At 43.1% G+C, this 23,376-nt stretch overlaps 1 protein-coding gene across 2 annotated transcripts; it reads left to right on the top strand.

Annotated features, from left to right (window-relative positions):
- The first annotated feature begins 1,834 nt into the window (after nt 1-1,834).
- LOC125302042 (nuclear factor of activated T-cells, cytoplasmic 2) lies at nt 1,835-23,343 on the top strand. 2 transcript variants are annotated; one of them, XM_048254993.1, is made up of 10 exons: nt 1,835-2,185; nt 2,829-3,756; nt 4,283-4,451; nt 12,457-12,659; nt 13,195-13,367; nt 13,507-13,647; nt 16,849-16,904; nt 18,704-18,836; nt 19,569-20,315; nt 22,778-23,343. In XM_048254993.1, exons 1-10 carry the CDS (start codon nt 2,047-2,049, stop codon nt 22,828-22,830), a joined length of 2,742 nt encoding a protein of 913 aa, XP_048110950.1. In that variant the 5' UTR covers nt 1,835-2,046; the 3' UTR covers nt 22,831-23,343. The 2 variants fall into 2 exon arrangements, with proteins under 2 accessions (XP_048110950.1, XP_048110951.1); XM_048254994.1 differs by having other exon boundaries at nt 19,569-20,343.
- The last annotated feature ends 33 nt before the right edge of the window (nt 23,344-23,376 follow it).

Genomic DNA, 23,376 nt, shown 5'->3' with positions numbered 1-23,376 from the left:
CTTGAATAAACTCTCCCGTGTGTTTACATACATGAATGAGAATGTGATGTGCATATTTCTAGCACAAATACAGAGTTTTGGAACACCAAACATAATATGCGTGCATGGTTGTGTGTGTGAGAGTATATGAGAGAGAATATATATATATATATGCTGTCAAAATAACTGATTAATTTCAATTAATTAATTTGAGAAAAAATAACTGATCGAAAAGATTAGTGCAGATTAATCGATTCCGTATGACCTTTGACCCCGAGCCGTTCTAGTCAGTAAAAATTAGACTGTAAAATGAAGGAGAGAGAAGAAAACGTGCTGCCTGGATCATTGATTGAAACATCTACTTTTAAAAAAACGGCCTGATGGTGTTGATAAAAATAAAGTGTTGAAAATAAAGTCCTCTGCAATGTCTGCAGCAAGGAATTTGCATATCACCGGAGTTCATCAAATAAGTGTTGACATTGAGGGGAGTGTTAATTTATTTTCATTGTGTCCTCTAGGTTATATCTGTGGCCTGAAATGCCTTTGATGTAAAAAAAAAACTTCTTCTCGAAGCACTTTTGAATTTATTTCCTCAGCATATTAGGTCATATCATAGATTATTATGGCAATTATTTGAACAGTGAAAATAATAATAAAAGAGTTGTTGAACTTTAATGTCACTAATGCTGATTATTCAATGATTTGTTTGAATTTAAATATTTAAAATACTTTCACAGCAAAAATTATATATGTGATTAATTTAGATTAATTAATCACAGAGTATGTAATTAATTCGATTATTTTTTTTAATCGATTGACATCGATTAAAATCAAGCTAATTAAATTTGAATTTGAGAGAGAGAGAGAGAGAGAGAGAGAGAGAGATCAGTGTCAGGTGGTGATGACAATAGACCCTTTGTCAACAAAGAGTCGACATACGTCACTAACACCTGTTATATAAATTTGCATTACCCTGTCAGTGTCAGATATAATCTAGTGTTGACTAGCATCTCCCCTGTTAATTTAATAACAGAACGAGACACATATCATCTCACTTTAAAGTATTTGATTGATAATCCTGTTCTCTTGACAGATAAGAGTTTAAAAAAATATATATTTATTTAGTAGGCCTAGCCTCGGCCTACTTAATTATCTTAATTACAAAAATAAGCCATGTGTTATGTTAAACTTATATTGCTATATAAAAATGTGCTTCTGAGGATGACCACAAATGCTAATTTATTCACTGAAATGTCGCCGATTTAACAAAGTAGGCTACTACTACTTAACGTAGGCTATGTGATAGCGTAGGCCTATGTGATAACGCCACAAGTTTACTGTTAGTAGGCTATCACAGCATACGAACTCAGTGATTGGGGAACACATGCTAGACTATGGCGCCACCTAACGGCTGTTAGTTAAGTGATGCAAATGGTTTACTTATAATTTAGCCTAGGCCTGCTACACAAACACAATGTGCGTAGACATGACATAAAATAAATCAGCGAAATAAAAAGCCCAAATGTGCCTATTCTTGAATTTGTCTGGTCAGTGTTTCTGATACTGTTTTTTTTTTTTTTTAACACATTCACAGGAAAAAGCGGTCAAGTTATTCTCAGAACTCTCAGACTGCGTTTCGACTGACTGACGATGCATTGCAGCCTTTCATCAAATTCATAGATTGAAAGTCTTTAGCCTAGTGGGGACAACCGCTAATGTACAAAAAGCAATGTAGCCTACACCAATTGTTTCAGCAGAACATCCTTTCTTTTCAAACAGGAAGTTGCTGTGCGATTTTTTTCTCGCTCTCTCGCTCACTCTGTCGCGCACTTGATCCGTTCAATTTGCTCTTGGATGCACGACTTTTGTAATTATCCGACGAGACTCCCCTGGGACTTTAACTGCGCAAATAATTTTCATTTTGGTGTAATTTGATAAGCTGTTGTGACTTTCAGGAGACATTGAAGCTCGTGCCATTGTACTTTATATTATTTGGTCGTTACAACCTTATTCGTTATTTCTAGTGTTGCTTCTCACAGTTTCGTAAAGAATATTGGAAAGAGACAAATGAATTCAGTCTATTATGAAGGGGACCCCCCAACCTCGGGGCTCCCCGACGACATGTCACAAGGGAATGGTCAAGAAGAACTGGACTTTCCCCACCTGTTTCTCTACAACCCGCCAGGAAACGATGAGGATGAACAAGGTTGGTGCAGACTTTATTTTCAGTTACATAGAAGAACATCACTCACAGGCAACAACACTAAGAATGTGTGCCGCAACCTATTGTGTTTGGGATGTAGGCCAATTGTGTGGGTCATAAGCGGCAAATTCTACACATTTGATAGATAGATAGATAGATAGATAGATAATTTATTGATCCCCAGGGGAAATTAGAGAGCAGCGGGGTTTGCTTTACAGGTACACTGACAGTTTTTTTCCTCTCACGTGCATTGAGCGCGCCACTATGAGGGGGACATTTGAAGTGAACATGTAGCCGTCATGGATTTTCAGTTTATGTAGTTGAATGTGCATACACTTTTGCATACACTTATGGGCAGTTATGTGCATACACTTTGGGTGTACACCTCGCCTGGCAACAGAGGAATATATTTTAACAAAAACTTTAAACAAAGCCCTTACATAAGCCAGTTCTGATTTAATATATTATGGAAGAAATGTATTTTAGGCCTATATTAATTTCTGCGCACTTCGAGGCTATGTAAAGTACATATTAAGATTCTTAATTATATTAACATTTTATGCAAACCTGTGACTGTGTGATTGATATATACGGGTGATACCCATTGTTTATCTCTGTGTGACTGCTTACTCTCCTGTCTGTGCAGGAGAGGATCCAAACGCCCATGATGCCCAGGACACTCTCAGCCCTGAGTCCTGCCTTCAAGAGAACCACACTCCCTACAGCCTGGAGTCCCTGTGTGACTCCCCGTACCACCCCGGGGCCCCCACCACCGATAGCCTGCCCAGCTTGGAGGCCGAGCTGGGGGAGTTTCTGGAGCACCCCCTGCGCCCCGGTGGTCCACGCATCGAGATCACCTACTCAGAGCTGCACCCCCATGACCACTCGCACACGGAGCCCCTGGACATCGGCCCGCGCCCCACACTCACCGTGCCCGGTTACTACGAAAGCAGCAATTACCGCGGTGACACGCAATGCCTGAGCCCGGCCAGTAGCAACTCATCCACCAGCTGGTCGGAGGCCTGCTCACCCTGGACGTCGCCCTGCGTGTCCCCGACAGCGCTGCCCGAGATCTGTCCTCGGCTGCAGGGCCTCCACACGGCCGGCTCGCCGCGCACCTCCCCCACCACCTCCCCGCGCAACAGCATCACTGAGGAGACCTTCCTGGCTGGACGCCGGTCCTCCTCGCCGCACCCCGGCTCCCGCTCGGCCTCCCCCAAGGGCAAGCGCACCTATGACCAGTACCAGAACCCCGGTCGGGTCTGCCCCCGCTCCCGCAGCCCCTCGCCCCACCCAGATGACCGCTACGACTCTGGGCCAGCCGGCGCCGTCGCTGGGGGTCCCGGCGGGTTTGACGAGCTGGAGCTGGTCAGCAGCCTCAGTGGCAGCCTGCCCAAGCCTGTGCCCACTAAGATGGTGCGTGGGAGCTTCGGGGGCGCCATGTACCAGGAGAACCATCCTGAGGGCGGCCTGCACTACCAGCACGAAGTGAAGCCAGAGCCTGCCGTCAGCCTGGAGACCTACTACGTCATCTCACCTGGCTGGCCCACTCAGTTGGCCCACGGCGTGTGCAGGTAGGTGGGGGTGGGTGGGGGGCACACACTCACGGTCAGGATCATGGTCGTGGTGGAGACACACAGTAGTAGGTGGCCACTGTCAGTCAGAGAGTGTGTGACAGGATGGAGATGACACCTCACACACACACAAACACAAACACACCACAAATTACTTCAGCAGAATCACACACACACACACACACCAGCTCGGTCTGTCACTGGGGATGTGGTTTGTCACCAGGTGCATGACATCATTAGACCTCTCTCTAGGTCTCATTTACATTTAAAATCCTTTAAGAGCCTAGGTGCATAACCAACATACAGACACCAGCTTATGTCATCAGAAAAAAATCAAAATCAGTCTTCTATTCCTATCCCATACACTGTTTTTATATTTGTGGATTGTTCCTGTGTAAGATAAGGTAGCAACACAAAAAGCCACAAATAGTGTCTCACACCGGTGATAGTGGTCACTCATATGATGGGTTTGGGGACAGTCTAATACAGAGCCATGCATTTACCTGCCTTACTGCCCCCTCGACAGTGCCCCTGTGTCCTCGCTGCCCTCCCTGGAGTGGTCGCTGCCCAGCAGCACGGACCAGCTGGAGCTGCGGCTGGAGGTGCAGCCCAAACAGTACCACCGCGCCCACTACGAGACAGAGGGCAGCCGCGGAGCGGTCAAAGCCCCATCAGGAGGACACCCCGTCGTCCAGGTGAGTAAGAGAGAGAGAGAGAGAGAATGCGAAGGAGTGATGTGGACAGAGTAAAAATGAGAACTGGAAAAACTATTTCTGCTAGAAATGGTGTTAGGTAGTTATCTGTGCTGGTCGGGGGTAGTCTTCCCATGGTGCAGGTGAAATACACCAGACAGGGAGAGAGAGAGCACTGGAGAGAGAGAGAGAGGTAGAGATGTGGAGAGAGAGAGAGATGTATTGTATTCACACAGTGTTTCCCATACATTGACTTATTTGTGGCGCCCCACCACAATATCAACACTGACCACCACACAATGATTTTCCATGTTGTACTATTTAAATTGGATGGAATTGGTTTATAGTAGAGCTATGTGCACCTTTGCACAGCCTCTTATTGTATCTCAACTACCTACATGCACATTTAAAGAAAACATTAACAATCCTGCAATTGTTGGCATAAAAGTCGACTGGCTAAATTGTGCTTAAATCTGTATCATAACCACGCTGCGCTAATTTGTTAAAAACTGTTGCATTCAAGTTAATTCTGCAAACCTACCACCACAAATAGAATTCAATTCTGTGGGAAACACTGATTCACAGATTTTATTTTATGACTGTTATTTAGTCTTGATGAGTTCTAGATACTGTATGCCAATATAGCGTATAGCGTGAATTTGAATTTAAAAAAACAACAACAGAGAGAGTGTGCCAGTGAAAGTGTGAGGAGAGAGATGGGAGACACAGGCGATGGACAGCCAAAAAGAGAACTGGAGAGAGAGAGAGAAAGAGAGAGAAAGGGAGAGAAATAAAGATGGGGGGAGATGAGGACAGTGAGAAAGACAACAACAGAGTGAAAGTGGAGAGCTAAGGTGCGTTCAAATTTGGCAAACAGTGGTGAACGTTCGTGGTGAACATGTTCTCTTTGAACAGTTACATTTGAAAGATTTGGTATTAACATTCCACTGTAACAGTACTGTAACTGCATTGTTGCCTTCGTCAAACTCACGTGCAGTTCCCCTGTATGTTCGCGGAGAACTACCTCCTCAGACTGTTTGCGATTGTTCGCAAACATTCGCCGAAAGCTCAAGGCATAGGAAAACTGTTTGCAAACGTTCACCACTGTTTGCGAATTTGAAGGCACGCCTGACAGTATGGAAGGAAAAAGAGAGAGACTGATGTGAAAAAGAGATCAAAAGGAATGGTGGGGGTTGTGATGACAGAAGTTCTACCTTATTGTTGTCACATAGACTTAGTTTAGTTTGGCAATGCAAACACAGAAATGTGAGCCAATGTCATCCTGGTAGAGTTTTAAATATGGAAATTGCACTGAAATATGAAGAAGAAGGCTGTGGTTTGAGAAGTCAATCAGAGAGAGAATGAGAGAGAGTAAGAGAGTGATGAGAGAGAAAATGTGATATGGGAGGAGGAGTGAGAGAGAGACAGCGCCCAGGTCTGTGAGATGCAGGAGAGAGATAGGCCGTTTCCCTGTTACTGCAGCACACGTGAGCTGAGCGCGAACAGACCCTGTGTATGGAAATTAACATCCTCCACTCTGACCGCTCTATCTGTCTGCCAAGAGATAACAGCAGACGAGTCTCCTCCACACGTGGCCCAGAGCTGGCTCGCCCCCGGCATCATCTGGATTTGACAGCTCTGCACTAGAACTAGACCCAGCTATCTGGGTCACTTCGCTGCCTGTCTCTACCCAGCCCTTTCTTTCTCTCTCTCTCTCTCTCTCTCTCTCTCTCACACACACACACACACACACACACACATTCTCCTCTTTTACACTTTTACACACACACACTCACCCTCTCTCCCAGATAATGTTTTATTAGCTGTTGAAGAGTATTGACTGTTAATTGGTCTTTTCTGTAGATCTTTGATAGGCTTTTAATAATCACTGGAGAGCTGCCAGTAAATGGCAATATTTAATAACCAACTATAGTGTACCATAAAATGGTCAGTTGTACATAACTGTCCAATAGTTTTAAAGATGAGATAAAAAAGGTAAAATTAAAGATGAAAAACTAAAGATGCTAACATTTTAAAAAGTCAGACGTGCACTTGTGCAAAATTGAGTTAAAGCAGTGTGTTAAGAATCCATGTTTAGTGAGAATAATGTTAGTTAAGTTATATTAAGTCAGAGCTTGTTGCTAACAGGTTAGCAACTATGGTTTTGGGAAACACACCCCTGTTCAGTCAAAGACCTCCTTTAGGGGCCTTTGTTGCGTTCTGGAAGTTGTGTTGTTGCAGGGCTTAAGGTGTGGTGGCTTTCCTGTAGAAGACATTGACAGAACGAAGAACAGTCTAGAAGCCTTTGTCCCGCCCGCGTTCTAGTCGCCTGCGTCTGCCTCTGCAGTCAGAGACATCACTGTAGTGCCAGACAGACCTCCGCCGATTTATGTATCCAAATCAAGTCCTTTTTCCAAGTCTGTGAAACTGAAAACTGTTAGTTTACTGGTAGTCAATTGCGCAAACAGACAAGTGTCTGAAGAAATACTTTTCTCACATCTCTAAGCTGTAGCTATTGATTTTCAGTAATGTTTTGAACAACTAAAAACTAACTGCAAAATAAAGGTCCTCACTGTCATTATGACTTAAAAATGATCTTAATGACATGCAGCATTTGATGCGATAGATATTAAAATTGCCATACTTGCTACTGTGATGCTACTGTGGTGTTATGTATAGTTTACTTAGACAAGGGCCATTCAGCCTGCCTCTCAGTTACCCAAACATTTAAAATGGAATCTGTTGACAGGGAAGTGTGATAGCTGTTTTTCATATGTCCCCTGTCCAAGTTTGTCTTTGCTTATGAACACCCTCAGTTTATGCTGCAAAAACTACTTATCTAACACAATCTAACCAAGTGTTATTATGACCACCGCGCAGCGAAGCGGTGGTCATATAGGTTTAGTCAGATTTTTTTTTTTTTTTTTTTTTCGCATGTTCAAATTTCCGTCAAGGATTCCCGGGACACTGAAAGACCAGGGTACACGAAACTTGGTGGGCATGTAACCCCACATGGATAGCATGGAACCATCGTTTTTCGTTTTGATTTGTAGCCCCCCCGCTGGACTGGACCCCCCGAAAGGAGGGTAGGGCAGACACAGTTTTCTGTCAATATCTCGAGAACCGTAGGGCCTAGGAGGTCCACCTTTTTTTTGTATGTTGGTCTTAAGGGGGCATGTCAACCCATCCCATTACCACTTATTTCATGTATAGCGCCACCTAGTTAAAAATTAAAAAGCAAAAAATTAGGTGTTTTCATCACAATATCTCTGGCTGACATGGTCAAAACTGCACAAAATTGAAAGTGTAGGATCATTATGACACCCTCCGAATGCATGCCAAGTTTTGTGAACTTTCGTTAATGGGGGGCCTTACAATAAAATAATTTATGTGTACATTTAGTGACCGTACACCAACAAAGAATTCGGGACACTGAAAGACCGGGGTACATGAAACTTGGTGGGCATGTAACCCCACATGGATAGCATGGAACCATCGTTTTTCGTTTTGATCTGTAGCCCCCCTGCTGTACTGGACCCCCTGAAAGGAGGGTAGGGCAGACACAGTTTTCTGTGAATATCTTGAGAACCGTAGGGCCTAGGATGACCAATTTTTTCCGTATGTTTGCCTCCAGGGGTCATGTTAACCCATTCCATGTGCACACATGTGCATAAACAGATACACTGCAAAAAATGAAATCTAACCAAGTGTTATTAATCTTAAAATAAGATCAAAAAATCTATTTAGTATTGTTTTTAGTATGAAAAGACTTACCTAGTGCTCTCTCGAAAGATCATTTTGACTTAATTTAAGAAGACTTTGACTTATTTTAAGGAGTCTTATCAAGACAAATTTACTTAACGCACTGGCAGACAAATTTGCTTGTTTTTAGAACAAATTTGCTTAACCCACTGGCAGAAAAATTTGCTTGTTTTCAGGATGAGATGTCTTAAAATAAGTCAAACTTTTCTTAAATTAAGTCAAATGATTTTAATGAGAAAGTTTAGGTAAGTCTCTATATACTGAAAACAAAACAAACTAGTTATTTTTATCTTGATATAAGACTAATAATCTTGGTTAGATTTTATTAGATAAGCAGTTTTTTGCAGTGTACACACGCACACACATACATTCACAGTAATCATACGTATGACACATACTCACACAGTAGACATATGTAAGCATGCATGCACATGCACAAATACACATACACAGGCAAACACACAAGCACGCACACACACACACACACACACACACACACACACACACACACACACACACATAAACATAAGCGTGTACTGCGCACATATGCACACAATTCAAGAATTTCTCAGAATTATGAACAGGGCAAGATGGGGTGGGGTTGTATAAAATGAATTTTACATGTGAAATCTATGAACTAATCATGTTTTGGTACTTGTTGTCTAGCAGATACCAGTGAGAATTGAGTGTGGATAATGCAATTTAGTGAGACAGTTAGAATCATATAGGCCTTTCAGCGTGATTTATTTTTTGGAAAAAAATGTGCTGGACTGGGCGGCGGTCATATTTTGTACCGCTCTGCGGTACATCTAGTTTCTTCAATCTTTGCATCTTGGCTGGCTAGTCTAACTTTCCGCTTTTTCTGCGCGCTCTTGGATTTGATAGAAGTGACTACTAGCGAGTCACAACGCGAAACTGCTAACGTTGATGGGAGGTGTAGTTTTTATGCTGCATTCGCGACGTGATTCTATGGTTTGCACCAGTAATGTTTCTCGATGTTGCGGTGTATTTTGTAGACAAACATTGACATGGTTAGAAGTCATTCGCACCAGTGCCTATATGTTTTTAGCACTTTCGACGCCATCATTTTTACTTCGCGTATGCCGAGTGAAATGGGCGCACTGTAGAGCCCTGTCTCTGGCTGACATGGTCAAAACTGCACGAAATTAAAAGTGTAGGATCATTATGACACCTTCCGAATGCATGCCAAGTTTTGTGAACTTTCGTTCATGGGGGGCCTTACAATAAAATAATTTATGTGTACATTTAGTGACCATTACACCAACAAGGATTCTGGGACACTGAAAGACCGGGGTACCATGAAACTTGGTGGGCATGTAACCCCACATGGATAGCATGGAACCATCGTTTTTCGTTTTGATCTGTAGCCCCCTGCTGTACTGGACCCCCTGAAAGGAGGGTAGGGCAGACACAGTTTTCTGTGAATATCTTGAGAACCGTGAGGGGCCTAGGATGACCAATTTTTTCCGTATGTTTGTCTCCAGGGGTCATGTTAACCCATTCCATTCCATGTGCATAAACAGATACACAAAAAATGAAACTAATGTGCTTAAAATAAGATCAAAAACTATTTAGTATTGTTTTAGTATGAAAAGACTTACCTAGTGCTCTCTCGAAAGATCATTTTGCTTAATTTAAGAAGACTTTGACTTATTTTAAGGAGTCTTATCAAGACATTGGCAGACAAATTTGCTTGTTTTAGAAACAAATTTGCTTAACCCACTGGCAGAAAAATTTGCTTGTTTTCAGGATGAGATGTCTTAAAATAAGTCAAACTTTTCTTAAATACAAATGATTTCACAGCTAGGTAAGTCTCTATATACTGAAAACAAAACAAACTAGTTATTTTTTATCTTGTACTAATAACAGTTTTTTTGCAGTGCACATGCACACACATACATTCACAGTAATCATATTTTATGACAAACACAGTAGACATATGTAAGCATGCATGCACATGCACAAATACACATACACAGGCAAACACACACACACACACACACACACACACACACACACACACACACACACACACACACACACATAAACATAAACGTGTACGACACATGCACACAATTCAAGATTTCTCAGAATTATGAACAGGCAAGATGGGGGTGGGGTTGTATAAAATGAATTTTACATGTGAAATCTATGAACTAATCATGTTTTGGTACTTGTTGTCTAGCAGATACCAGTGAGAATTGAGTGTGGATAATGCAATTTAGTGAGACAGTTAGAATCATATAGGCCTTTCAGCGTGATTTATTTTGTGGAAAAATGTGCTGGACTGCGGCGGTCATATTTTGGCTCGCTCTGCGTACATCTAGTTTCTTCAATCTTTGCATCTTGGCTGGCTAGTCTAACTTTCCGCTTTTTTTCGCAGCTCTTGATTTGATAGAAGTGACTACTAGCGAGTCACAACGCGAAACTGCTAACGTTGATGGGAGGTGTAGTTTTTATGCTGCATTCGCGACGTGATTCTATGGTTTGCACCAGTAATGTTTCTCGATGTTGCGGTGTATTTTGTAGACAAACATTGACATGGTTAGAAGTCATTCGCACCAGTGCGCCTATATGTTTTTTAGCACTCGCACGCCATCATTTTTACTCGCATGTGCGAGTGAAATGGGCGCACTGTAGAGCCCTGTCTCTGGCTGACATGGTCAAAACTGCACGAAATTAAAAGTGTAGGATCATTATGACACCTTCCGAATGCATGCCAAGTTTTGTGAACTTTCGTTCATGGGGGGCCTTACAATAAAATAATTTATGTGTACATTTAGTGACCGTACACCAACAAGGATTCCTGGGACACTGAAAGACCGGGGTATTTAAACTTAGTGGGCATGTAACCCCACATGGATAGCATGGAACCATCGCTTTTTTTCGTTTTGATCTGTAAAGCCCCGCTGGACTGGACCGCCGGAAAGGAGGGTAGGGCAGACACAGTTTTCTGTGAATATTTTGAGAAACGTAGGGCCTTGGATGACCAATTTTTTTCCAGATGTTTGTCTCCAGGGTCATGTTAACCCATTCCATGTGCACACATGTGCATAAACAGATACACACGCACACACATACATTCACATTAATCATAATGTATGACACATACTCACACAGTAGACATATGTACACATGCATGCACATGCACAAACACACATACGCAGACAAACAAACACACACACACACACACACACACACACACATACACACACACACACACACACACACACACACACACACACACACACACATAAACATAAACGCGGTGCACGCTACACACGCACAACAATTCAAGAATTTCTCAGAATTATGAACAGGCAAGATAGGGGTGGGGTTGTATAAAAATCAATTTTACATGTGAAATCTATGAACTAATCATGTTTTGGTACTTGTTGTCTAGCAGATACCAGTGAGAATTGAGTGTGGATAATGCAATTTAGTGAGACAGTTAGAATCATATAGGCCTTTCAGCGTGAATTATTTTTGTGGAAAAAATGTGCTGGACTGGGCGGCGGTCATATTTTGTACCGCTCTGCGGTACATCTAGTTAATCTTATATCAAGATAAAAAAAAATAGTTGGTATTGTTTTCAGTATAAAGAGACTTACCTAGTGCTTTCTCATGAAATCATTTGACTTAATTTAAGAAAAGTTTGACTTATTTTAAGACATCTCATCCTGAAAACAAGCAAATTTGTCTGCCAGTGCATTAAGCAAATTTGTCCTAAAAACAAGCAAATTTGTCTGCCAGTGCGTTGAGTAAATTTGTCTTCATAAGACTCCTTAAAATAAGTCAAGGTCTTCTTAAATTAAGTCAAAATGATCCTTTGGGAGAGCACTAGGTAAGACTTTTCATACTAAAAATACCATATAGATTCTTTGATCTTAATAGAAGATTATTAACACTTGGTTAGAATTCATTTTTTGCAGTGTACGTAAGCAATAATAAAATGAACAGGGCTCTGTGACGAGTCATGTATGGGTATTTGGTCAGGGGACATTGGAGTGTGGTTCACTTAATGATGCATGTTTCTGACAACATGACACATAGTACAGATTACTTTAGATTTGAAAAGATTTAATGCTCGACTGGTGATATGTATTGTATGGATCAACATATTCATATTGTTTAATATGGTGTCTATATACAGTATGGCATGTAGGCATCATTATATTTACTATGCTGCCTCGGTCCGATCTGACTGTGTGTGTTTTGATGCCAGCTGCGTGGGTATCGCGGGCACGAGCCTTTGGCCCTGCAGGTGTACATTGGCACAGCAGACGAACGCGTGCTGAAGCCTCACGCCTTCTACCAGGTGCACCGCATCACCGGCAAGACCGTCACTACGTCTAGCCATGAGAGGATCATCAGCGGCACCAAGGTCCTTGAGATTCCACTGGACCCCAAAGACAACATGAAAGCAGTGTGAGTAATATAAACACACACACACACACACACACACACATAAATTCACAATATACTTCTCAGACATAAACACACATGCTATCCAGTGGGACACTGAAATACAGACAGACGCAAGCATGTGCACGCATACACACACACACACACACAAGCACACATAAGTGTTTGCACGCACACACACACACACACACACACACACACACACACACACACACACATACACACATACACACATACACACACACACACACACACACAGACACACACTTTGATAACATCTTTGTGGCACTCTGGCAGATGGTCAATGTGGTGAGAAATACAAGAGTGTTTCCTATGAATAGCTGAGAACTAGAGAGAGCATACAGCACAAGAGTGTTCCCCATGTTTAACTGAGAACTAGAGAGACGATTAAACTAGATCAAAGACACATAAACAGAGAAGAGCTTTCACTAAGCTGGTATGTAGTCACAGTGTCAATGGTCCTGCACTACTGTTCTGGCTGCATCCTGATGAACGGGCTGTCTCTTGTGTGTTGTAGCATTGACTGTGCAGGCATCCTGAAATTGCGCAACGCTGACATCGAGCTACGTAAGGGTGAGACGGACATCGGGCGTAAGAACACTCGTGTGCGTCTGGTTTTCAGGGTTCACGTGCCCCAACCAGGAGGACAGTGGGTCTCCCTACAGGTGGCCTCTCAGATTATAGAGTGCTGTAAGTATGTGTGGGTGCACCACACACACACACACACACACACACACACACACACACATTATTTTTAGTGCAATTTGCCTATTTGTCAATATATGGGCAGTCTAAGCGTTTGTGTCTGCATTTGTGTGCGTGTAAGCAGCACAGCGCTCTGCTCACGAGCTGCCGGCCGTGGAGCGCCAGGATGTTGACCACTGCTCAGTTCTGGGCGGGCAGCAGATGATCCTGACGGGCCAGAACTTCACCTCGGACTCCAAAGTGGTGTTCAGCGAGAAGACCCACGGTGAGCAGCTGTCATCTCCATCACTCACACATGAAACATTAACGACTGGTTTCCCAACCCCCCAAAAATTTAATTCCACTGAAAAAAGCTTTAGTCTAGAACTTGGCTCCATGTCCATGTATAGGAAAATGGTCATAAAGGTTTATCACACAAAACATTGGCTTTTAAGGTACAGTCCACGATTCTAACACAGTCAGAGAACTCATCTTCTTGGTCACCTAGTGTCCATAGGGTCCTGATATCTGTACACAGACTTGGATGAATGGTTAATGGTTAACTAAACTAACTAATTAACTAAAGGAGTAAATACTGGCTGGTTCAGCTCAACCAATGAACAAACTCCTGGCAGAATCACACACAGGCAGGGATGGATTACTGCACGGGCCTACCGGGCCCAGGCCCAGGGGCCCAAGGGGTCAGGGGGCCCTGAAGCCCAAGCCTTTGCATGTAATCATTGCCTCAATATCAACACATCAAGATGTAGGCTATGAATCTGATTGAATTTAGTATTGGCCATCCCCAAAATGCACCAGAATACAGGAAATCACATCATACAAATTAAAAATTTTCTGGAGAAGGACCCCCAAACCCCCCCTCCCACATATCCGACAATAAGTGGGTGGGGGGCCCTTAATACATCTGGGCCCAGGGGCCCGAAAGTTCATAATCCGCCCATGCACACAGGCTGTTTCTCAAACTCAAGGAGGGATCCTTCAAGGCTGCTATTTGAAGGATGTTACGTCATCGAGTGCTGTTCCAATATCAAGCATCCATCAAATTATACCACGTTCCTTTGTTTGGCAGAATTGTCATGTGTGTATCCTCAGCATGCTTGAAACACCCACAATCCTGTGCGCACATTTATGGAGGATTTTAAATCTGTACTAAACAAGGCAGTCCACTGTATATTTATATGTAAACATTGTGTTATTGTCACTGTGTAAAGTAGCCTAAATTAACTATGGGCTCAGGTAATTTCAACAACTTTGAACTCTCACACCGTAATCGTGTGGCAAGAAGGCATTTAGGAAGAGTATTTAAACCTCTTCCAATGACAGTGATTGAGATGAGAGTGAATGAGACTGACAGTGGTGCATTCATTGTTTTTCAAAAAGAAGTGGGCAGAAGGCCTGATTTTCAATAATGCACACCTGCAGCTTCCTGCACACTCACTAATCTGTTCCATTGTGTGTTTCCGAATGCAAAGAAGAAGCCTTGCCTTGTGTTTGAAGGATCTGACTCGGTAGGGCTCAGTTCCACCAAGCAAGAATCCTCGAGGATCCTCGAGTTTAAGAAACAGCCACTGTAAGGAAGCCAGATGACTTTTGTGCGTGAAATGTGTATAAAGACCAGACTCACTACATGGGAAAGATACTTGGAGTCAAAATATCAGAAGTAAATCATTATAACTCTGTGAATGTGACACTTGAAAATGTTACAGTGTTATTGTTGGCAAACAAATTCCATCTTGGTAAAGAATTAATTTCTTGAGATTCTTTGCATGCGTCTGGCTCTGGATTGGAACGTCTTGGACGTGTTAGTGTCTGTGTCTGATCACTAGCCCTTGTCAGGCCTCACACCTCCATCTGTTTCTCAGGTGTGCGGCACGTTTATGATTATATGGAGGGGTGGTGGTGTTGTGTTGCGGAGTGACCGGTCAATTTGTTTGTGCCCAGGGCACTGAACCAGACCAGTATTAGCATGGTATTTGGTTAAGGTTGTATTTTCTGACTCGTTTGCATGTCGTCAGAAAGGCTGCAGGCCATGAGTAAGTCTGTGCTGGGGCTCTACTTTGACTGTAGTGTGTGTGTGTGTGTGTGTGTGTGTGTGTGTGTGTGTGTGTGTGTGTGTGTACAAGCATGCGAGTGGGACTCGCACGGCATGATAGGATTTAACGCTGCTGAAGAGGAAGGGATAAGCATAAAGGTCTGTGTGTGTGTCTGTCTGTGTGTCTGTGTGTGTGTGTGTGTGTGTGTGTGTGTGAGTGACAGAGTGAGAGAGAGAGAGAGGGTATAGGGTTTGCACAGTAGCAGCCAGTCCTGTCCCGCTACACAAAGCCGGGCTCCGCGCCTAAACACCTGAGGGAGAAAAAAAACACTCAAAATACACATGCAGAAAATCTAGCCGGCCAGCCAACAAATCCCACATGCCCACACACACTACCACTCCCACGCACCCTTAGACACCAGTGGTCTGCCTGCCTGCCAGTGGCCACAACTGGGTCACACGGCCACAATAGAGGGAGAGATCGAGAGAGAGACGTGAGAAAGCAAAATAGACCCTCAGAGTATAAGCCAACGTCCTGGCCAGAGCATCGGGCAGGCAGGTGGGGGGATTTGCATGTGATTTTCCAGTGACGCCCAGCTGATAGGAGGATACTTGTCATACTACCCACTGTTTATTATGGGATGTGTTTCTCTGGCTTTTTGAAAGTTTAGAAAGTTTGAGGTGAAACTAAAGTGGGCGTTTTTCTTTGCTTTTTTTGTCACTGCTGCATGTGACCACTCGAACACCAACATACACACACACACACACACCTTTATAGACATACACACAAAATACACAAACAGACATATACAGTGTGAGAGTGGGTGTATTTTGTTGTCGCTGCGTGTTGTCTCTAGCGGGTAGGTGAGCAGTGTTAAAGGATGTGGTTTGATAGGGACAGATACAATCTACAAGCACTGTGCTCCTTCCCTTCCTCTTTGTCTGAGTTTGTGTGTGCGCGCATTTGTGTGTATAGGTGTAAATGCGCGTGTGTGTGTGTGCGTGCGTAGGCTGTAGGCCGTGTGAGATGACACAGCGGTGGCAGCTTTTGCAGACAGGAGAGTGGAAGAGTGTTTGCTTGCAGGCAGGTCATGCAAAGCGCCATACCTGACGTTTGGTGACAGGCAGCAGACGTGCTTCCACTGCCAGAACTGACCCACTTAGAGAAACACGCTGCCAGTGGCTTAACCCAGAGACAGAATAGGACAACCAGTATAACAGTGCCACAAATACATACTCACTTTTGTATGTAATACATACTTACCTCACAGGGGTGTAAGTGAAAACCGCAGCAACATAACACGTGTCAAGTTATCCATGTTTCCATCTTTTCTGTTGCTTTTAACGTTGATAAGCTGATGAGCTTATCAGTTTAATCATTGTCACTATGGTAACAGCAGTGGTTGTGTGTCTGTGTGTGTGTGTGCCTTGCAGATGGGCTTCAGATCTGGGAGGCCGAGGCCACTGTGGATCGAGACAAGAGCCAGGCTGTGAGTAGATGCAGCTCATCGAAACACCAAAACACACCAACGCACACCCACACCCACACACATCAAAAGAGGGGGTTTCCGTTACGCAACACTAACATTCCAAAGACACACAGGCAGGCTTCAGGGCTGTGTGTGGGGGTTGCTGACAGGTAGCACAGCATACTAGGAAGCCGTTTTACTTATTTTCTTATTTGAAATGTAAATAAAACTTGAACTCATTTACAATTTGTATTTTCTATTTGAAAATATAAATGTAAAAGTTATTTTATTTTTAGACCTGCCTGGTTAATGTTTTTTGAAATGAAAGGAAAGGTAGTCACGCACTTCTGGTTATTCATTGATCAGAACAATTTACTTGGGGTAATGTTTTTGTAACATATTAGATATAACAGTAATACTATAATAATAATAATAATAATAATAATAATAATAATAATAATAATAATAAGCTTTATTTGTATAGCACCTCTCATACACAGAATGCAGCTCAAAGTGCTTTACAGTTGGAGCATGTAACACAATAATAGAGAAGAGCCAGTCATTATCAGTCATTCCTCTTTGTTGCTGTGGCCGTTTATGATCCAATCCGCAACAAATCAGAAATATAGATAAGAACATGTAACACAATAATAGAGAATAATCAGCCATTTCTCTTTGTTGCTGTGGCAGTTTATGATCCAATCAGCAACATATCAGAAATACTTATAATAGAATATACATAGGCTTTGCTAACAAATGCTGAACCTGAGTTAATAAGGGGAGTCCATCTGCTTCTGGCTGGCTGCAGCTCTAATGGCAGCAGTCAAATGTAGAATAATCTGAACAAGTAGTCTACAAGATAAGATGAGTTAACTAAATGCTCTCTTATACAGGTATGTTTTCAGATCTTTTTTTAAAGATATTCCCTGAACTCGCCTGCTTGATGTACGGAGACAGGGTGTTCCATAGCTTTGGGGCATAATGGATAAAAGCAGCTTCTCCACTTTGTTTGTGGAGCACTTGTGTGAAGCAATAGTATACTATTACTTTGTGTACATGAGACAAACAGTATACTGTAGTATTTCATTCTTTATTACGCAAAAGTACCAATGAGAGTTATAACAAACTGAACAAAATTGTAAATATAGCATTTTCTCCAACATTTTTTATTAATTGAAGTAATGGATGTAAACATGATTTCTTCCATACACGCTTAAAAGGCTTACTTCTATTTGAAGGATGTTAAAAAAAACTGATAATGAGCACTGCAACTTCACCCCCCATTCACCCGACATGTTTGACATGTCAAGAGATGCTTATAAAAAGCATGCAGATGTTAAATAATTTTATCACATCACACAATTCCTCTGACACACGTTTTGAGAGAGCGTGCAACTGGCATACAGAACATCCACAGTGGACACTTTGAACTGAATGTAAAGGTGAAGTGCTCTCTAATTCCATCATTTCTATCACTTTTGTGAACAATAGTCTGAGATCTTTTACTTGTGATACATGGGCGTGAATTCTCTTGCATTTATATTGTTGGTTAGTGTATTTGTTAGTGCCAGACCTGAGGAATGCAAGGATTGCCTTGTTCAGGTCACTAATAGACTGTCGGGATGCACCACACATGTGGCCTGTGTGGTTTGCTATTCATGGCTCTGAGTACACTGAGGAGATTGGTCAGAAGCAGAACACCTGCAACATCTATCCCTCTCGCTCTCTACCACACACACACACACACACACACACACACACACACGAGACCCATGCCAAACCCCAGTGTGACGCATGGCTTTGGTGTTTCCCCTGCACAGAGTATGCTGTTTGTGGAGATCCCGCCCTATCGTGACAACACCATCTACCGCCCAGCCAAAGTCAACTTCTACGTGCTCAACGGGAGAAGGAAACGCAGTCAGCCCCAGCATTTCACATACACCCCCCTCACCGGTGAGCCATTCTCTGCTTGTACACCTAGCGGTCAGTGAATGGCTACCTACAGTTTCAAGCCCTCACACATTCTTTTCCACTGCTTATTCCATTTACATATTATTAGTAGGGGTGCATCAATATAGACCCTTTCAACAAGGTAAACAAAAACAATGCTTGAACATTCTATTTGGGCCCCAATCTACTTCCTCTGCATTAAAATAACATATGGAATGTTAAAAAGGAAGCTTTGTGGGGCCAACTATGATGCTGATAATGGAACTCTCTTGAAAGGGTCTATATTGGCCTAACTTCAGTATCGGTCGATATTGAACATTGGTATTAGCCCAGAATTTCAGTGCATCTCTAGTGCATACTTACCCACTAGTTATAGATTGGTGCATACTTACAGTTACAAACCCTCACAGATTAGAGTATTTTCCATTGAGTGTACCATTCACAGATTACTGCATGCTCTATCAAAGAGCAGTATATAGGTAGGCCTATTTGTCCACTACACACGTCAATGCATTAATGTACCAATGCACATAACAGATGTTACTTACACATTATTTATTATTTATACCTACACACACTGCACAACTGTTTATCCTTGCTGAGGAGAGGACGAGAGTATTTTCATTTTGTTTTCATATAAAATGTATTGTTTTTATATTGTGAAATGCAAAATGCTTAATGTACTCATTTTGAAGTGGAGACTGGCTGATTGGCGTCTCGTGTGTTGTGTTCCAGTGCCGTTCATAAAGACAGAGCCGGTGGACGACTTCCAGTTCGGGCAGCTGGGCTGTGCCGTATCTCAGATCCTGGGCGTGTCTTCCTCGTCCCGTCACGGTCACCCTACGACCTCCCAGATGCCCCTGGATGGCTGCGGCGTGCCAGTCTTGTCCACCCATCACCACAACCACCACCAGCAGCACCACCAGCAGCAGCAACAGGCTGCTATACACAGTGCCTATGCTGACCGGGACCCAGAGTACCAGCTGCAGTGCCCACCGGTCGTCTACCGACAGGCCAGGAGCCTGGGCAGCAGCCCCGTGCTGTACCAGCCCCTCCTGGAGGCTGGCAGCTACCCAGGCCGGATGACCGCTGGCATGGCCACTCAGCACAGCCACAGCCAGGGCTCGGGCATTGACCACCTGGGCATGACGGCTGGCTACGGTGCCAGGGCATCGAGCGGGTCAGCGCTGGCCGAGCAACACCACTGGGTGGTCATGAGTAACAGCTTCCAGGAGGCCGCCTCACGCTTCCCTGATGCCGGCGTCGTGCCCAGCGTCGTGCAACCGAGCAGTTACGGGCAGGTGGGGGCTGTAGCGCCGGCGGTGCCACGTCAGAGCCACGGGCATCACCACCACCACCACCACCACCAGCAACAGCAGCAGCAGCAGCACCAGGGGTTCCAACCAGCCACTGGACAGCCCAGCGGAGCCATCCCAGGACGGGTGACTGTGAAGCAGGAGTACCTGGACCACCTGGATGATGGTGGGTGTGAAGCAGTTTGCTTCTGCAGGTCGGGAAAGTTTTCAAAAAGTCTGAATAGTTTTTTCTCATAATACATTAAAAGCTGCAAAAAATACACCCTTATCTTACCAAACTGCAAAAGTGGAGGTCTTAAAGATGATCATGATATTAACCCGCACAACAATACTCAAAAAGTAGCCTTGTGTATCATCAGCTGTAGTTACCGTAGTGATTGTTCAGCAATGCTTCTAGAATTCTTCGTCATGCCCCATATTTGGGCAGTGTGTGCTGCAGACAGCTACTGCACTACCGCACTGTCTGTATTTGTTATCTGAACATGTTAACTTGAATTAAATTTAGTATACACACTACAACCTGAATCCACACCCTCACACACACACACAAATATGTATCTATATTTATATATATATTTCTCTCTCTCTCGCTCTCGCTCTCTCTTTTTCACACACACACACACAAGCATGAGACAGACCTCTTCAGAAGGCTTAGCTTAGTGACTGGTTCAAGTCTGCAGTTGACAGCTGTGTACATGTATGTGTGTGTATGTGTGTGTGTGAGAGTGAGTGTGTGTCTGAGAGTGACTGGAACCGATGCTCGTCCCTGCTCCCTGTCCATGGCTCGTGTGCTGTGCTTGCACTGCCCGGTGGCTGTATGTGGGTCACCACTTTAAATAGGCCCGAGCAAATCCTGCTAAATATTGACTACTGTATCCGCGCAACAGCTAGCACTCAAGGTCACAGAGGATGCATCATTGATCCCCTCAAAACACATTTGCACTCTCTCCCTCCATCTCTCTGTATCTCTCTCCATCTCTCTGTCTCTCACTCTCTCACACACACTTCTCTCTCTTTCTCCATCTCTCTCACAAGAAATGATCTATCCTACACATACACTCTTGGGTATGTACAGCCCAAAGCCCACAAGTATTCAAACCCAAAACCCAAACCCAATGAACCCATGCCGAACTTTGATTTTGTAGTGCTTTATTTAAGTTTTTGTCTCTCTTTCCCTTACAAAGTCAGACACACATTACAAGCTCTCTATCTTTGTCACGCACACACACACACACACGGGTATGTAAATCTGCACCACATAAAGACCTGGTTATCTGAGATGGAACTCCCTGGAGGTTTCACAGACGCTTTCATGACTTCTCTCAGAATTTGGCTATTAGGCTATTTTTTTTCTTTTCGATCTTACAATGACTGGATCGCTCTCTGCTCGCTACGTAGCCTACCATGTCAGGTATCTGCCAGATCTGCCGCAGGATCTTAAGTGCTCACAGTTTAGCCACACACAGTAGAAGGTGCGAGGTGGGGAAATACTTAAATGACGCAAGAGGCACTGAGACTACCTTTCTCTGTTTTTCCACCTTTGAGAATTTTCCACTGCTATAACGGTAACAGACGCCTTCACGTCTGGGTTAACTGTGACCAAGTGCTAGTGAGCAACAGTGTCGATCACATACCTGAATACTCAGTGTCTAAACACATACTTGAATACTCAGTGTCTAAACACATACTTGAATACTCAGTGTCTAAACACATACCTGAGTACACAGTGTCTAACACATACCTGAGTACAGTGTTTAAACACTACCTAGTACACAGTGTCTAACACATACCTGAGTACACACTACACAGTGTTTAAACACATACCTGAGTACACAGTGTCTAAACACATACCCCGTTGCATCAGACACACACTGCATTAACCCATACTTGGGTAAAAGCATGACAAAATGAAAAGCACAAAGGAATGCAAGGAATGCCATGTGAATCAAAAGTAGCATTCTGACAATCACCTTATATACAAGACTGAATTGAAGAAATGTGTTGTTTTCAACAAGTTACTTTTCAGCCAAGATGGCATGCTTTCATCTCCCTGGTTAGTTCAGCGTTTCGTTTGCCCTGTAGGGTTCAGACTGTTTTGACTGCAGGAGCTCCCACCTTACACATGGAGCGACACAGCAAATACTTTGTTTGTGTTTGTGTGTGTTGGAGTGGGTGGTAGCTATAATGTGAACAGCTACGACAGACACCACTCATCCTGGTGTTTCCATTCAGAGCCCAAATACAGCCCCTTTTGACTTGTGTGTGTGTGTGTGTGTGTGTGTCCCTGCTACCCCACTCCTATTTTTAGATGGGTGAGAAAGTTTCCATTTATAGCCCACTACAACTTTCCTCTGAGCAACAACAGGAAGCACCACCAAATTAAGCATCCAAGGTTGCCAGGAGACAGGGTAGTATGCAGCCACACGCCACCACCTAGTGGTAAAAGAGGGGCAGTGCCCCAACTGAACAACTGAGAAGGTGGCCAAGATACACACTGAAGAGAGAGTACAGACAGCTAAAAGCAAAGAGAGCAAACTCACTGACAAACAATAATCAGCTTTGCAAAAAAAAAAAAAAAAAAATCATGTGACGTCAAAGCATCCTTAATCTGTTTGCTTTTGTCCACAGTCAATGACATCATTCGGAAGGACATGCCAGTCCTCGGACGGGAGCACACGTAAAGGAGAAACAGTCCCCAGCTTGCACCTCAGAAAATGTTGGGAGGAAAAAGCTAATCTTCTAGCCTCTTTTCACTTTACTTTCTTATTTTATACTTACATCTTTGTCTACCACATATCTTTATTAAAGTTAACATGAAATTATGCCTTAAATTGCAAGTGCAAGGAAGTAAATATCAGTTCTCATAATTTTTTCACATTTTTTTTATAGTTTCTTTTTGTATGAATAAGATCTCTACATAGTAGGACATCTGCATTCTGTATTTAACTGTACATTAAATAAATAATCTGATGTCTGAATAAGATCTCTACATAGGACATCTGCATTCTGTATTTAACTGTACATTAAATAAATAATATGATGAATAAGATCTTTACATAGTAGGACATCTGCATTCTGTATTTAACTGTACATTAAATAAATAATCTGATGTCTGAATAAGATCTCTACATAGGACATCTGCATTCTGTATTTAACTGTACATTAAATAAATAATCTGATGTCTGTAACTTTCACACCATGTATTGAGATTTCCAAAATTCTTTTTA

The sequence above is a fragment of the Alosa alosa genome, chromosome 10 (assembly GCF_017589495.1).
Source record: "Alosa alosa isolate M-15738 ecotype Scorff River chromosome 10, AALO_Geno_1.1, whole genome shotgun sequence".
Taxonomy (NCBI): Eukaryota; Metazoa; Chordata; class Actinopteri; order Clupeiformes; family Clupeidae; genus Alosa; species Alosa alosa.
Note: the sequence above shows the minus strand (reverse complement) of the source record. Positions and strands in the feature narration are given on the sequence as shown.

Bases quoted from the DNA above. Each gene is read 5' to 3' on its own strand.
- LOC125302042 (XM_048254993.1), top strand. From the start codon at position 2,047: ATGAATTCAGTCTATTATGAAGGGGACCCCCCAACCTCGGGGCTCCCC. The intron at 12,660-13,194 runs GTGAGTAATATA...TGTGTGTTGTAG, and splicing joins AAAGACAACATGAAAGCAGT to CATTGACTGTGCAGGCATCC. The intron at 20,316-22,777 runs GTGGGTGTGAAG...TTTTGTCCACAG, and splicing joins CCTGGACCACCTGGATGATG to TCAATGACATCATTCGGAAG.